The sequence below is a fragment of the Nelusetta ayraudi genome, unplaced genomic scaffold (genome assembly GCF_046127955.1).
Source record: "Nelusetta ayraudi isolate G7.1 ecotype Tasmania unplaced genomic scaffold, CSIRO-AGI_Nayr_v1 ptg000060l, whole genome shotgun sequence".
Lineage (NCBI taxonomy): Eukaryota > Metazoa > Chordata > Actinopteri > Tetraodontiformes > Monacanthidae > Nelusetta > Nelusetta ayraudi.
Genome location: NW_027466110.1, coordinates 1,137,370 through 1,152,086, shown reverse-complemented (window position 1 = coordinate 1,152,086; position 14,717 = coordinate 1,137,370). Strand labels below are relative to the sequence as shown.

Here is a 14,717-nt window from a genome sequence, read left to right as displayed (position 1 = left end):
CAAGTCGGATGGAATGAGTCTTCAGGATGGTAGTGGTGCAGTATCGCAGCAGTACAAGCCAAAGGCTGTATTGGGTTTTTTTGAATAACATTTACTGCTAATCTATTTAGACAGTAAACTGAAAGGAACTTAAGGGCATGTGAATTATGTGTCAACCACACGACTGGTCATTGTCTGCAACTACTAAGAGATCTACCGGTTAGTTTAACTGTATTATTTTAACGTTTCTGAACTGCAGCCTTTTGTTAACTCTACATTATGTCTAGTTCTTGACCAGGTGTACTCACACCTCAATACAATCCACCATGTATCTGGATATAATGCAATTTTATCAAACACATCAGGAGGGTTTTATATTTGTGGTTCCGTGAGAAAAAAAATAGGTGTTTAGGTGCAGCCCCTAAATACGGTAGATTTCAGGGTGGTAAAAAAGACAAAGACGAATATTTAGAACCCTCCACTCAGATCAAAACGTAGCAGATATGAGCTGCCCCAGTTTCTGGAGGTGGGTCAGTCAGTCTGCGCTCTCTTGGAGGGTTTGGTTTCTGTGTCAGTCCGTCCAAACGGATTTCAGTTAGACTGCTGGCCAGGGTGATTTCATTTGGTCCACGAGAGCAGCCTTTAAGTGGTCTCAACGCCACTGCGGAGGTGGTGAAGAATACTCACCGATGCTCTGTCGCGGGATTGTCTGGCAACGCTGAGAGGCTGGCGACCGTCTGGTAGGGCTTCTGCGACGTGGACAGGGGGGAGAGAAAAAAATTGATTACAAAACTTCGACAACAGGACAGTAAACACTCAATGTGAACCGTTTTAAAAGCTGACAAAGTGATTTGTTGGTACGGCCAAACCTGGCATTATGTGTGAACTGACAAATTGAAAGTTTTGTGGGAGGAAGTTGCCGCGCCCCCCTTGAGAGCTCTGCTCTTCAAAGAATTGGCATGATATCACACAGAGTGGGGGATTTTGTATTATGTAAGGCAACCCTGGAAAATAATCTAATTGGGGCAATGCAGCAGTATACTGGGCTTTCATCATCGGTGACACAGAATCCAGTTCGTCAGGGGAAGATGAAGGGCAAAAAAATCCACCTCCGGGACTGTGCAACGTTTTATTATTAGGGCCATTGAGTGTGGAGCAATCGTTGCCTGGCAACCATAGGTGGAAAGAACTCGGTAGATCTATATTTCTCCAAAAGACTGTCAATATTGTATGGAAGACTTGCATATGATTTAAAACCTTTGAAACAAGTCATGGGACAGAGCATCAGAATGAAAAATACAGAAATTGTACAACATTTGAAAGAAATTGGTGAAGAAAAAAAATGTGAATGAAGTGTTACAGTTTTGGTATTTGGGTCTGAATGGGATTTGAACAAGCATTCTTCTAAATGAATCCCTGAAATAATGAGAATTTAATCACAGCGGAGCGTCTCCTTCAGCTCAGTGTGACATTGCATTTATGAGAAAAGAAAAGAGATGAAAACAAAATAATGACACAATTAGACAAAATGAAATGAGTCATCAGGAACTTTATTTGAATGAAAAACAAAGACACACAAGAAATGCTGAGAGAAAAAAAAAAACAAAAGAGGTGAAACAGGTGAGAAACTGTGTTCTTGCAGCACTGAAGCAGCAGCAGAGAGCGCCACCTCGTGCGACAGGCCGAGACGACGGGTCACCTGTGGTTCGCCTCCTGGGGCACGAGTGGTGCTGGTTGGGGCGGGCCTGGCGGACGGCCGGCTTGATGGCGCTCCTCTTGGACGGGGATGAAGTTTGAGTCTCCATCTTTTTGGTGAACTCGGTCTTCTTGATCACAGCTAATTTTAGGGACAAGAGTCGGTGAAACAAGCAGATAGACGTGAACACAGGAATCAACACGTGCTGGCGGATACTGCTGGAGGGCGGTGGTTGTGGCAGTGGTGGATTGTGGATGTTTGCTGAGGTTGAAGCTGTTTGTACATGAGGGTGCTTTCTAGGAATCCCTGTTCTGTCCTGTAAGCACTGCACAGGTTGCAGAACATAGGACTGTAGGTGCAAGAAAAGACAGAGAAATCGTAGCTCGCGACTCAACACTAGCTTCTTAAGAAGCGTAATGGAAAACACTTATAAGAACCTTTTTTCTTCTTGAGCTCCTCCCGGGGCACGTAGACGGGCTCTTTGCGGACTGGTTTGCGTTCCGGCGTGGAGATCCACCCCTTGGGTCGCCCTGTCTTGGTCTTCGGTTTGACCGGCTTGTCCTGCTTCTCCGGCTTCTTCTTCTGCGTCTGCTTGGCCTGGGGCGCGGGGGCCTTCTTGACCGGGGTGGGCACCATGGGCAAAGGCTCGATCTGCTCCGTCAGCACGCTCTTATCGTCCTCTGCAGAGTTGAGAGGAGCACGAGAAAACACAAGAGACGTCGTTGTGGAGTTCAGTTGGCTTAGCGCGCAAAGAAGAAGAGGACAAACAACGGGAAGGGTTTCTCACCTTGAGTGTCCACCCAGGAGCTGTCCAGGATGGAGTCGTCCATCGTGGTCTCGTCCCTGTCGTAGCTCTCTGTTGGGCCTTCGCTTTCCACCATCTCTTTCCTGGGCGAGGCAGGAGCCTCGGGGACGTCAGCTACTTCCTCTAGACTGGCGGCCTCCAGGTCTGCTTCCTCGGCCAGCTCCACAGACTCCTCCTCTTCCTCCTCCTCCTCCTCGTCCTCCTCCTGGGCGCCGACGCAGACGGCCTCCCCAGCCTCGGGCGGAGCAGAGAACCGGACACTGTGTCCCGGCTCCTCTGCCTCGTCGATGGTCTGGACCACAGTGATGAAGTCGTCCTCCACAGTTACCACTGACTCGATGGCAGCGCGGGCTTCCGTGATCTCCTTCGTGGTTCCTGCTCCTGGTTTCTCTTTTGCCACTTCGACCTCTTCCTTCCCCATCTTCTCCGCCACTCCAACTTCATTGTCCACGGCTGTTTTCTCCTCAGAGCTCCCTGCTACAGCTTCAGGCCTTTCTGAGGGCTTCTGATCCACCTCAGCTGCCTTCTGTTTCAGTTCATTATCAAGCTTCTCCTTCTCTTTTAGTTCCCTTTCGACCCTCTCCTTCTCTTCCTTCTCCTTTAGTTCCCTATCCATCCTCTCTTTCTCTTCCTTTTCTTTCTGTTCCCTTTCCATTCTCTCTTTCTCCTCCCTCTTTTTTAGTTCGCTTTCAATCCTCTCTTTCTCTTCCTTCTCTTTCTGTTCCTTCTCTTTCTGTTCCTTTTCAATCCTCTCTTTCTCCTTCTTCTCTTTCTGTTCCCTTTCGATTCTCTCTTTCTCCTCCTTCTCTTTCTCCTCCCTTTCGATTCTCTCTTTCTCCTCCTTCTCTTTCTGTTCCCTTTCGATTCTCTCTTTCTCCTCCTTCTCTTTTAGTTCTCTTTCCATTCTCTCTTTCTCTTCCTTTTCTTGTCTTTCCCTTTCCAGTCTCTCTGTCTCTTCCTTTTCTTTTAGTTCCTTTTCCAGCCTTTCCTTCTCCTGCTTCTCTTTTAGTTCCCTCTCAACTCTTTCTTTCTCTTCCTTTTCTTTCAGTTCCCTCTCCAGTTTCTCCTTCTCCTCCTTTTCTTTTAGTTCCCTTTCCAGCCTCTCCTTCTCCTCGTTCTCTTTTAGTTCCTTTTCAACCCTCTCTTTCTCCTCCTTCTCTCTCAGTTCCCTTTCCAGCCTCTCTTTCGCTTCCTTCTCCTCCTTTTCTTTTTGTTCCTTTTCCTGTCTCTCTTTTTCTTCTTTCTCTTTCAGTTCCCTTTCCAGTCTCTCCTTTTCCTTTTGTTCCTTTCCTATTCTTTCTTTTTCCTCCCTTTCTTTCCTTTCCTTCTCATCTTGCTCCTTCTTTTCCCTCTCTTCCCTTTCTTTTCTCTCCCTCTCTTCTTTGTCTTTCTGCTCTTTCTCCAACTTCTCTTTCACTTTCCTTTCATTCTCTTCTTGTAGTATCCTCTCAGCCGCCTCTTTTTCTTTAGCTTCTTTATCTATTCTTTCCTTCTCTTCCTTTTCTTTAAGTTCCCTTTCTTTTCTCTCTGCATCTTCCTTCTCTTCCTTCAATTTTTTCTCAGCCGATTCCTTCTCTTGTACCCCCTTCTCTTTGTCGTCTTTGTTCACAACTTTTACAGGTGAGACGACTCTCTTTGGGGAACCATAAACTTCTCTTTGTTTCAGCTTTGAGGGTGACAGCACTGGGGAGAGAAGCTTGTCGTCGTCGACGTTGCTGTCCACAGATGAAGCCGGAGAAGTTTTGACAGGCCTGGCAATTCTGTCCTTGGCGACACCGGTCAGCTGGTAGACGTCTTCGGCGTCCACTTCCTCATATGCTTCCTGGTGCACTAGCTTGACCTTCTCCCGGAGCTCCTGCAGTTCTCTTTCCTCTTCCAGACTGAGGGGTCTGGCTTCCATTTCCAGCTTGCGGATCTGCCTCTCATAGTCGGCAATCTCAATTTCTGACATGGAGCCTTCACGACTGGCCTGCCTCTCGCTTTCACTGCCTGTCCTGCCACCTTCTTCCAAGGTCACCGTGACCGTTGGTGTCACAAAGGTATCACTTGGTTGAGCAGCTGGAACCATGGTCACCGTTCTTTGCACCTGTTCATCTGCAGCGCCCTTCCTGCTTTCTTCTGAGGCTTTTTTCTCTAATTTATGAGGTTCTGTTGTTTCAGAGGCCCCTGACGGCAGGTTCTTGTCCTCAATGGACGTGTCCCGTACTGCTAATTTTCTAGCCTGCTCTGCCATTTTCTCCTCAAGGACAGAGGGCGTAAAGACCTGTGCAGAATTGCCTGTAGGACTAAATACATCTGCAGGAGAGGGCATGGGTCCTGAATATTCGCTAAAGACGCAGTAGCCCATCTCTTCCAACTGGCTGTCACTCTTTCTTGGACTCTGTACCCCTGAAACAAAGCTGGCCATTGGGTCATCAGAAAAGGCGGGAACATCGGCTTGAATTGACTTTCTTCGACTAACTTCCAAATCACTGTTCTCTGATGCAAGTCTGGAACGCGTGCCGGCCAGGTCCAGCATCTCAGGCAAGTCTTGGGCCATCACTGTGCTTTTAAGGGGTTGTGGTGACTCTGGAGAACTTGGTTCTGGGCTGGGTTTGGACACTGGTTCCATGGTTCTCGGAGGAGACGACGAGTCTGAGGTAATGGAAGCAGCAGTCTCCAGGATAAGAGGAGGGAGGGACGGAGGCTTGTCCACAGAGGGTGTAGTCACAGGAAGGTAGTCTGCTGATTCATCCAGACTTCCACTGGTGTAGGACATAATATCTGTGGCTAGAGGTGAGAAGGTCCTCGATTTGCCTTGGCCACTATTGTCCATACTTCCAATGGTGATGTTGAGGGAGTAACTTCTTTGTTCTAGGGCTAGTTTACCCGGGGAAAGTTTGCATTCATTACTTTTGTCAGGAATTGAAAAGACCCCGGTGTCTTCCAAATGACTTTTTGCACTTTCACTTTTATCTCGGCCCTCCACCAGGGTGCTGTAACTAACCTCCGCTGGTTTTGCGTCGCTCTTGTCTTTGCCAGATGTGCTCAGTTCATAGTAACCCTCTCCCTTACACTGTGGCGCCTCATCAACCTCCATGGCTGATGTTTCAAAGTATGCGGACATGCCGGATCTGTCACTCGCATCTCTGGCGCTGTCTCCTCCCTGAACTTTGACTCCAACTGAGGAGAAATCGGAGGGAGAGCTGATGCTGCTGAACTCCACCACCTCCACCGACGGCTGTTTCTCAGACACGGTGACTGGCTCGCCGTATGTAGGCTGAAGCGTGACCGATTTGGTGAAGGTTTTAGGTTGATTGTGAACATTTGGCGGTACAAACGAAGGCATATCCATTGTGGGGCTCTCTGGTACAACGCGCTCGCCAGCAAAGAACCCCTGGACCTGGGGCTCAAAAAACTCCTCTGGACGCTTCTCCGATCCAATACTATCGGGGCTCATGGAACCACTTTTCTCGCTGCTCTGCTTGTCGGAGTCCATCTTCAAAGCTGAAATGACATCTGTAAGTTGGCTGTTTTGATCACGGCAGGAAATTGCACTGTATTGGCATGCGGCAAAGATTGATGTTGATTAAGCAAGGGACTGGGAAAGTCGTTGTCACAGAAACAGGCAACACTCTCCCTGGTAACTTACAGCACAATGACACGGCCATCTATGAAGGAGTACGGCGAGATTATGGAGTCCACCAAGCCACAGATGGATGAGAGAATGTGACGATTGGGTATGTCAAGGAACCGGCATGAGGCGACGGTGAAGCTGATTTATGAGAAACAAGCGATAACAGATGGGATGGATATCCATGCCACTCTTCAATACAATCAGAGCCACAAACAAAGGTATTTCTGTCATTCTTTGTAAGTACAATTCATACAAATTCTTAACATTTGACCAATTTCAACATACATGATTTAAAAAATTGCTGTTGTGTAATATTGCCCCTTAATAATGGTTGCAAAACCTTACTGATGAATGACAGAGTTGGCAATGACAAAAAGACAATTTACATATTTGCTTCACTCGGTCAGACTGTTTTCACGGCTATCATGGAGGAGTCGACACAAACGTTTTCGAACGATCATCCACGTTTCATAAAGTACGACAAAACAGTTCCAAATGCACACAGCACTGGCAGACCAGTACCAAGCCATTTGCAAACACAACGGGCACCCAGTAAGCATCCAGCCAGCGTACAGAGGCACTGTCACATTCAGCCGCATCGCAGCAATGTCGTCAATATGAAATATCAATATGAAATGGCCGGCCCAGAGGAACCACAGTGCAAATAAGGAGGATACAAGCGCAAAAGATAGCATATAAACAAAACAAAAAGAGGTTAGGTTAAAAGAATGGGACTTTTTTTTCACCAACAAGCCTGTGTTGCCTTACAGCCACAGCAGAGCGCAGAGGGGGATTCAGCCTAAGTAATCATGTCATGTCATACGCTCATAGGCTTCTGCTGACACATTCTTAGGCAGTGCATTGGCATGCAGACAGGGAGAGCAGAGGGTAGGACACACCTGTCTCCTCACCCTCTGCTTCCTCCTCCTCCTCCTCCTCCTCTCTGTCCAAAGCGCTTTCTGCAGCAGTACTAGCTGCTTCGGCTGGCTCCAGGTCTACGTCCTGGGCCACGTCTACGTCCTGGGCCACGTCTACGGCCTCTGCCTGCTCTAAGGGCTCAGCTTGGGGGCTGTCCAGCTCCTCAGGCTCTTCCCCGCTCCACTGCTGCTCATCAAGAGCAGCCTCGGATTCTGGTGCCTCTGCACTCTCCTCCTCCTCCTCCTCCTCCTCCATATCATCATCATCCTCCTCCTCTTCCTCCACCTCCTCCTCGTATTCAGCTGTAAGAGCCTCCATGGTCTCTTCTTCTCAAAAAACAGGGTGAGAGGGGGACACATTAAGACTACAGGCAACACAGACTTGGGCTATGTGAAAACACAACCAGTGATGGGACACTTTCAGCTCTGAGAAAGAAAATAGTAGTCTGTTTACACGAAATTTGTTGGGTGCATGTTTTGCTTTAAAACCCTGAATCTGTTATTACTTTAGTATTTAGCGGCAAGTATGCAGGGAAACTCAAATTTATATTTGTACCTAATATCATTACAGAACAGGAAAGGAAAACTTCCACGATCTTTAAAAAAGAGCCCAGATTGTCCTTTACATATTAACTAGAAGGAAAATAGAAAACAGATTTTACAAAAAAAAAGTCTTCAGTCACTGCTTTACACTTTTTTGTCTCTCAAAATCATGACTGAAGGTCTAAACAAGGTGCTCTATTTAGCATCATAGCTTTAGGTCACAAATTGTCACAAAAGTGTTGACTTTAGCAGTAAGATAGCAAGATTTAGAAAACTCTTCAATCACACAATTATATTAAATTATATAATAATACAATTAATAACAGCTGTGCATTCAAACATCCTTATAATCATACTTCTATAATCAGAATCAGACTCTACATATATTAATACACTATGTGTCTAGCCCGGAAGTTGCAGGATGTAGACGTGTGAATATAATCGTCATTCAGTGAAGAGCATAGCAAGCCTGTCAAACACAGTTGAGAGTTCACGTGTTTACAGTGAGTGCAGCTGAAAGTCGTCCGTGTTGCCACAGTGTGTCTGTGTGAGTGAGCTTTAGGATGAGTGTCGAGTGATCAGCGTGAGAAGGGCTCGTCTTGAAGGATGGACCAGAGACGCCAGTGTGAGAGATGTTTGTGCGTGGGTAAAGGTCGTTAGGGTGGACAGTTGTCATGCATGGTGTCTATGAAAGTCATTTCAAACCGAAACCCTGGTAAGACTAGTTGGTCTTACTAATGAAACCGGCGGTGCAATTCTGTCCATGGAGAGAATCACACTTTCTTTTTTCAAACATTGTCCTAATGAAGACACGACTTTGCAGGGCAACCACTGGCAGCAATGGCTGCGGGTGAGATGAATTCAAAGAAATAAGGAATTAAATCACAAAAAAGTGCCAAATAAATATGAACTTGCTCTGACTTGTGAGCAAACAATCACCACAAAGGACAGGGAAAAACAAAACCACATACGCACGCACACACAGAGAGACGGACGAGAAGACGGACTGACGGAGGGACGAGGGGACAAAATGACGGACGAGGAGACGGGAGGACGGAAGGAGGGATGGAGGAAGGAGGTCAAATCACAGAAGGAGAGAAGGCCAGTGGTGATCGAAAGGCGGGAGGGAGAAGAACAGAGCGTGTGGGGGGGGGGGAGAGATAGAGAGAGAGGGGGGGATGGACTGGGGAGGGAGGGGAGAAATGGCAAAGAGGAACCATGCGTGGTTCACCTTCAATCTGTCTAAAGGCCACGGCCTGCCCCGCGGGGCGAGAGCCCGAGTGCGTCCACTCTGGGCTGAACAATGGGTGCTCATAGTACTCCTCGTCGGAGTGGTAGGGGTCGTCCTCAGGCACGGAAACTGAAATGGAGGGGGCGAGGAACTTGCACCTCTCCCGAGAATTTTGGAAGCGACGGAGAGGCCCCGCCTCCTCCTCATCCCCTACATCTACAAACAAGACAGACACAAGGAGAAGAACTGCAGGGAAATCCGGACACACGGACCGAGAGAGAGAGAGAGGGAGAGCGGGGTGGGGGTGGGGGTGAGGTCAGAACCAGTCGAGAAAATAAAACGGGGGAGGGGAGGAGAGGGAGAGCACGCCAAAAAGAATGCCCATCGCAACTTGATGGATGTCTGAGAGTCGAGAGTGTCAGAGGACGATGGCGCTGGATAGAAACAAATCTTGGATCATTTGGCCCAAAGGCTGAAATATCGGAGAATTTATTTTTCTAGATCTCTGCTTTACCTGGAACGTGTAAGAAAACACTGTCATTTTAAATCAGAAATTCCAAAGAAAACATTTTTAGAGGTGTTACTGGGATTTGTTTTTTGTTTGTTTTTTACTCAATAGGTGACACTTCCAGATGAACATTTTTTGTGGCAAACAAGGAGGGTTAAGAACAAAAAAAAAAAAGGCAACAGAAACAGAGAGCGTCTCCAGAGGGAGGGCGGGGGAGGCGGTCGGGTGGGGGGAGAGGAAGGGTGGGGATGTCGGAAGAGGAGAGATCCCGGTCAGGGACGAGAGAAAACAGGAGACACGGGACATGTGACGGGGGACAGTGACGGGAAACTCAAAGGTGACGATGCCAGTCGGGACCAGTCCAAGCAACGCACCGCGCCAGTTTGGCCGCTGGCGTCGATGGACAAAACTGCTCCAGCAGACAAACACAAAGCAACCTATCGACGGTTGTGACACCTGTGTAGGGCAATCAGCTTCGTTGAGGATTTTTATACACTCCTGTGTCCACAAATGCCAAATTCTTAGAAATGTACTTTCAAATCTTTTATTGAAAAGAATTATTCACTACAAGCTGTGCAACTATTCTATTCTTTCTTGCAGACAAAGCCAAAAGCCTAAGAACAGATTCCAGTGAGAATTAGAATAATTGGCTAGAATGCGGCCGTTTCCTATAGTTTGTCACTCCCTTCGGCATGTTTTGCAGCGAGTTTAGTCTAGAACACGTCTCCACAGTTTACCGCCACGTAATTGTAACACCTTTGTCTTTCCTTACACCTCGTTTTTTTTTTTTGTTCGTTTTTTTTACCACTGTGCTCTCGACATCGACGGAGATTCTTCCAGCCTGGCGCTAAAGTGGCAGCCACAGTCAAACACACTCAAAAACAGACTGACTGGCGCATGAAGGTGCCATGAAAAACACACAATGTGAAGACACAAGTTCAACACACGAGACACACGACAAGAAGTCGGGGGGGCGGGGGTGGGGTGGATTTACCTAAATCAGCTGTCACACACACAAGTGAGCCGGAGGGCAGCGACGTGTGGAGGGAGGGCAGGAAGGACTTTTTTTTTTTTGAAAGGGTGTGTGTGCTTCAACGGGATGGTGGCGATTTAAGCGATTTTCTTCAAGAAGAAAATGGCCATGACAATGGAGACAATGTGCGTGTGCGTGTGTGTGTGTGTGTTCCAGGTGTACATGAGGAGGAGGAGGTAGAAAGACATGGGCGTCTGAAAAATGAAAACCTGCTTTTTCAAACCCTGCCGTGCACTTTTTCTGGAACGTTTTTTTTTTTTTTGCTGTTTTTTTTTTTTATATACCCCCATGCAAGCGATGAATTTCTTCCCGGGGAAGAATCAAAAGCACACCCACCCAGAGCCATGTCGTGCCGATTCACTTCCCCACCAAAAAAAAAAAAGAGAAGAAAAAAAACCTCCAGGAGATTCGGTCGAGGAAGGACAGGAAGGACACCAGACTCTCCACTTGTCATGACACAAAAGAGCAGCCTACCTTGTTCAAGAGGACCAAAGTGCTCGGCGGCGGGCGACGGGGGAGGAGAAGGGGGCAAATTCGTGGTGTCTTCCACTGCAGACACAGAAAAAGGGGCGAATCTATTAGGTGTCCGGACTTAACCCTCTGTTTACAGCCGGTTAAAAATGATGCTTTTTTTGTACCTTGAACGGTTGGAAAGAAAAAAACAAGGTGGCCATTAGTCGCAACAATAAGTCGGTTATCGATTAATTGTCGATTAAGAATTTAATTGATTAAATTAAATTAGTCGCAATTTATTGAACATTTTTTACACTGGATTTTTTTTTGTTAAATGGCATGGTGTATACCTGTATACCTAGAATATGTTCCTTTTAAACTACTTTTTTTTTTTTTTTTTCAAAAAAGTTGAAATGTGACCCATTAGAAGCCAACTTAAAGTCAGAGGATAAATGTTTTTCAGTTCTCTAATGTAGAAATTGGTCACATTGGAAATTTAGGTTCTAGGGAAATATTGCCGCCAATCAATGAATCGTTAATCAATCGATAAGGTCAATCAACTAAGGATTGATGAATTAATCGATCATTTGCATCCCTAGTCTTACCTGATGGCAGCCTCTGAGTCTCCTGCTCTCCTTTCAGCACTGCCACCGCCTCTGCCGTCACTTCCTGTACGATCCGCGCCGACACTTGCTCTGTAAACACAGACCACGGTGTGATTATCCTGAAACCGTCATTTCAGATTCAGACGCGGCCTCAATAAATAGTAAAAAGACAAGGCCCAGAAGTGTAATGCCACGTCCAACTCGTCCTACCAGCTGACTCTTTTTTTTTATTTTATTTTTTTTTCATTTTGGCAGCACAACCAGCAAGACCCTTTGATTTATGGCACTGAAAGCACTGATCCCTGCAGATCCCATCTAGCAGGACACAGCTGGAAAAATACAATAGCTGTATACTGCTCCTGCTGACATACAGGTGATGAAAAGGAGGAAAGTAATGAAAAAAAAACCCAGTATATTATGGATCAGGATGTGGGAAGTTTGAGCATTTTGAATGGAAATTGCAGCTAACACTCACAACAGGTGGTGATGCACAAACATCCATTAGGTTTGTGACAATTAATGGGACTGAACACCGTCTTGGGCACAGCTACAGTCACCGCCGGGAAATTGAGCTTTTTTTTTTTTAGGCTAAATGTTCAAAACACACTTCTGTGACGCTCTCCAGCGCATTTCATGTCAACATCAAGCATCTGATAATGAAAGCCAGTGCGGCGGGACCGGAATCGTTTTTATCACTGCAGGGATTCAGGAGCTGCAGTATAAGTGTCACCATGAAGAGTCAGCAAGTCTCACCAGGCGCAGATCAGAAACTCAAACTCCAGAGTGTCAGGAAAGACGATTTATTCCCTTTTTATTTGCTCGCTGCAACGCATCTCATCTCAGGAATTAATCCAGGCTCTGAACAGCAGCACTGACTCTTTCTGGCAGTTGTTAATACTCACTGAGATGTAAAACTATTTATAGTTATACCTTAAATAGTGCTTCTTTTTTTTTTTTTACTTCTACATCAACATAAATAGTTTAGGGTAATTTAACGCTTCCAGCAATGACCCATAAGTATGATAAGTTGCCTACCTCAGCCACTTCAGCATGGAAGAGCTGATGAATTATGGAATGCATCAACTGTACATATTGCATCAGATTTATGAATTATTTCTAGGTTGTCTGGTCAGCACAGGACTTAAAGTGAATCGCATCCAATTGAATTCAAAATGGGCAACATTCTATGTTGATATTCTATATTATCATTGAATATCTAGAACAAAGAATGATGGCAGGTTTATTGTAAATATTTGTGTTTCTACGAGGCTTGATAGAAACTATCTGGACACAAAGAGTATGAAGACGCCTACTACACTGACTGCGTTTAGATTAGAATCGGGCGGAAGTGCCAGAGAGACTCCACAAGTCTTCATCCGCTGCTGCTGCTGCTGCTGCTGCTGCTGCTGCTGCTGCTATTGGTTGGCTGGATGAGGCGGCAGTGTGACGCTTTCAGGGCTGCAGTTTCAAGCCTCGTCTCTATCCACGGTCGCCCACACATGGACGCAAACAGGCTGGCAGGCAGGCAGGCAGGCAGAGACACATGGAATTACATGGGAGCGCTCAATAAAAACCCGCCTACTGGCTTTGAGCAGCCATTTCCCATGTTGCATTGCAACAAGCGATCGAGCCTGTAGATTCATGGAGGCACACAAACTGGGTCGAAAAAATTTCAACCAAATGTCTGCATTCACATCAACATCCAGTCTCTCCCTCGGCTTGATATTAGATGAAGATGAAGAGCTACAGGTAGCCTTACGAACTTTGGATCTTTTATTTCCCTCCCAGGCTCTCATCGAGCGGTCTCACAACCTTAATGATCCAAAATCAATAAAGATATCAAGGAAGACAGCGTAATATTAGAACAACTATCAGAATAGTCAAAGACATTGTGAGCATCTTTGACCCATAATTAGCCCTGTGTCTACAGCCCGCCAAATACAGAGGGGCTTTTTCGTGATGTCACAAAGGGCTTCCTTCCAGAACTGTGTGTTCCGCGTACACTTTCCACAGGCATATTGTCGAAGAAATAGCCGCTAAAATGAAAAGGCGGAGCGGCTGAGCCGGAGGTGGCGGAGGTCAGTGACCGGGATGGGCAGGATCCAGAAGGAGTCCATCAAGAAGCAGCCAGGAAACTGACAAAACTGCCAAACCGCCAGTCGACGAGGTGCGGTGACGATGTGGAGGACATTAACAGGTCCGTGACCGGCCGCCGCACACTCGGGTGAAGGACAGCTGCGGCGCTCGGCGGCGGAGGGAGGACGAGAAATGAGGTAATTGCAGCGCGAGTTGCAGCATCATGCTCGCTCGCTGGGAGGCTTTGTGGGGAAAAAGATTTTGGCTTTTCCTGCCGCCTGATAGAAGATTCCCATCAGAGCGTCTCTGCAGACATATTCCGGTAAAAGGAGAGAGGAAAATAAGCGGAGAGAACTAACCATGACTCGTCACCTTTTATTGAGGGGAATAAAGATCTGGTGACATTTTTCCCCTTCATCTGAAATATTTTTTTTTTCAGTCAGCTGCTGCCTGGTAACTGTCCCTCCTTCGTCTCTACAGGCGGCTCTTTCTGCTTCGTGCCCGAGGCTCACGGCGTTTTAGCCAGATCTGCACCGTCAGCGTCGAGGCTTTTACGCAGGGCCCGTGACATCCACTCAGTTTAATACGCATCGGTTGGAAGGTGGGAATGCTCTCCAGGAACAATCATGCACGATAATAGTGAGCAAGCCGTGTCACCTTTACAGGGTAAAAGACAATTACTAATCATACCTTTAATGGCTATTGTGTGGCACAGAGGACAGAGAAATTAAAAGAAAAATACCAGCAAAACGTGGCAACATTTGGAAGGAAACGCCGTCAAAATGTCTCTGCACATTGAACTATTGCTTCACTTGTCTGAAAAATGGCATTTAACCCCCCCCCCCCCAAAAAAAAGATCTTGCATGTGTACATTCAAAAAAAAAAAAAGGCACCGTCTCAGTCACACTTGAACAAAGGGAGATGTCCGTATGCAGCACCAAAAAGAAAAAAATTCAATGACGATACATGTATTTTTTGCCTGCTAAAGGAATCTGCAGACATGCAGCAGCACTGTAGAAAAAAAAAAAAACACAGAGAAAAAAAAACAAAAAAAAAAACGTCCTTGTCACACCCACAAAGCGAACTGCCAGCGATGACAACTCGTCTGCCCCGGTTGCCTCAGCAGTTCTCTGACGGCGTGATGTCAGATGATTTAGCACAGCGGCGTTCTTCATCAGCTCTGACCGCAGAACAAACCACACGCACATGCACAGGCACACGCACACACGAATAAAAGAGCAGCGCGAGATTGCAT

At 46.7% G+C, this 14,717-nt stretch overlaps 1 protein-coding gene across 11 annotated transcripts in view; it reads right to left on the bottom strand.

The window, feature by feature from the left end:
* Positions 1-14,717, bottom strand: part of map2 (microtubule-associated protein 2) — a 64,392-nt gene that overhangs the window by 11,539 nt on the left and 38,136 nt on the right. For 7 of the 11 annotated variants that reach the window (XM_076039875.1, XM_076039881.1, XM_076039879.1 and 4 more), the window contains exons 4-11: positions 11,387-11,476; positions 10,803-10,877; positions 8,788-9,003; positions 6,996-7,340; positions 2,463-5,966; positions 2,113-2,355; positions 1,679-1,816; positions 667-728 (exon numbers count right to left, since the gene is read on the bottom strand). In XM_076039875.1, coding sequence (XP_075895990.1) covers positions 667-728; positions 1,679-1,816; positions 2,113-2,355; positions 2,463-5,966; positions 6,996-7,340; positions 8,788-9,003; positions 10,803-10,877; positions 11,387-11,476 — 4,673 coding nt within the window. The remainder of the gene's footprint in view (positions 1-666; positions 729-1,678; positions 1,817-2,112; positions 2,356-2,462; positions 5,967-6,995; positions 7,341-8,787; positions 9,004-10,802; positions 10,878-11,386; positions 11,477-14,717) is intronic. The other 4 variants (XM_076039880.1, XM_076039884.1, XM_076039882.1 and 1 more) reach the window with 4 other exon arrangements.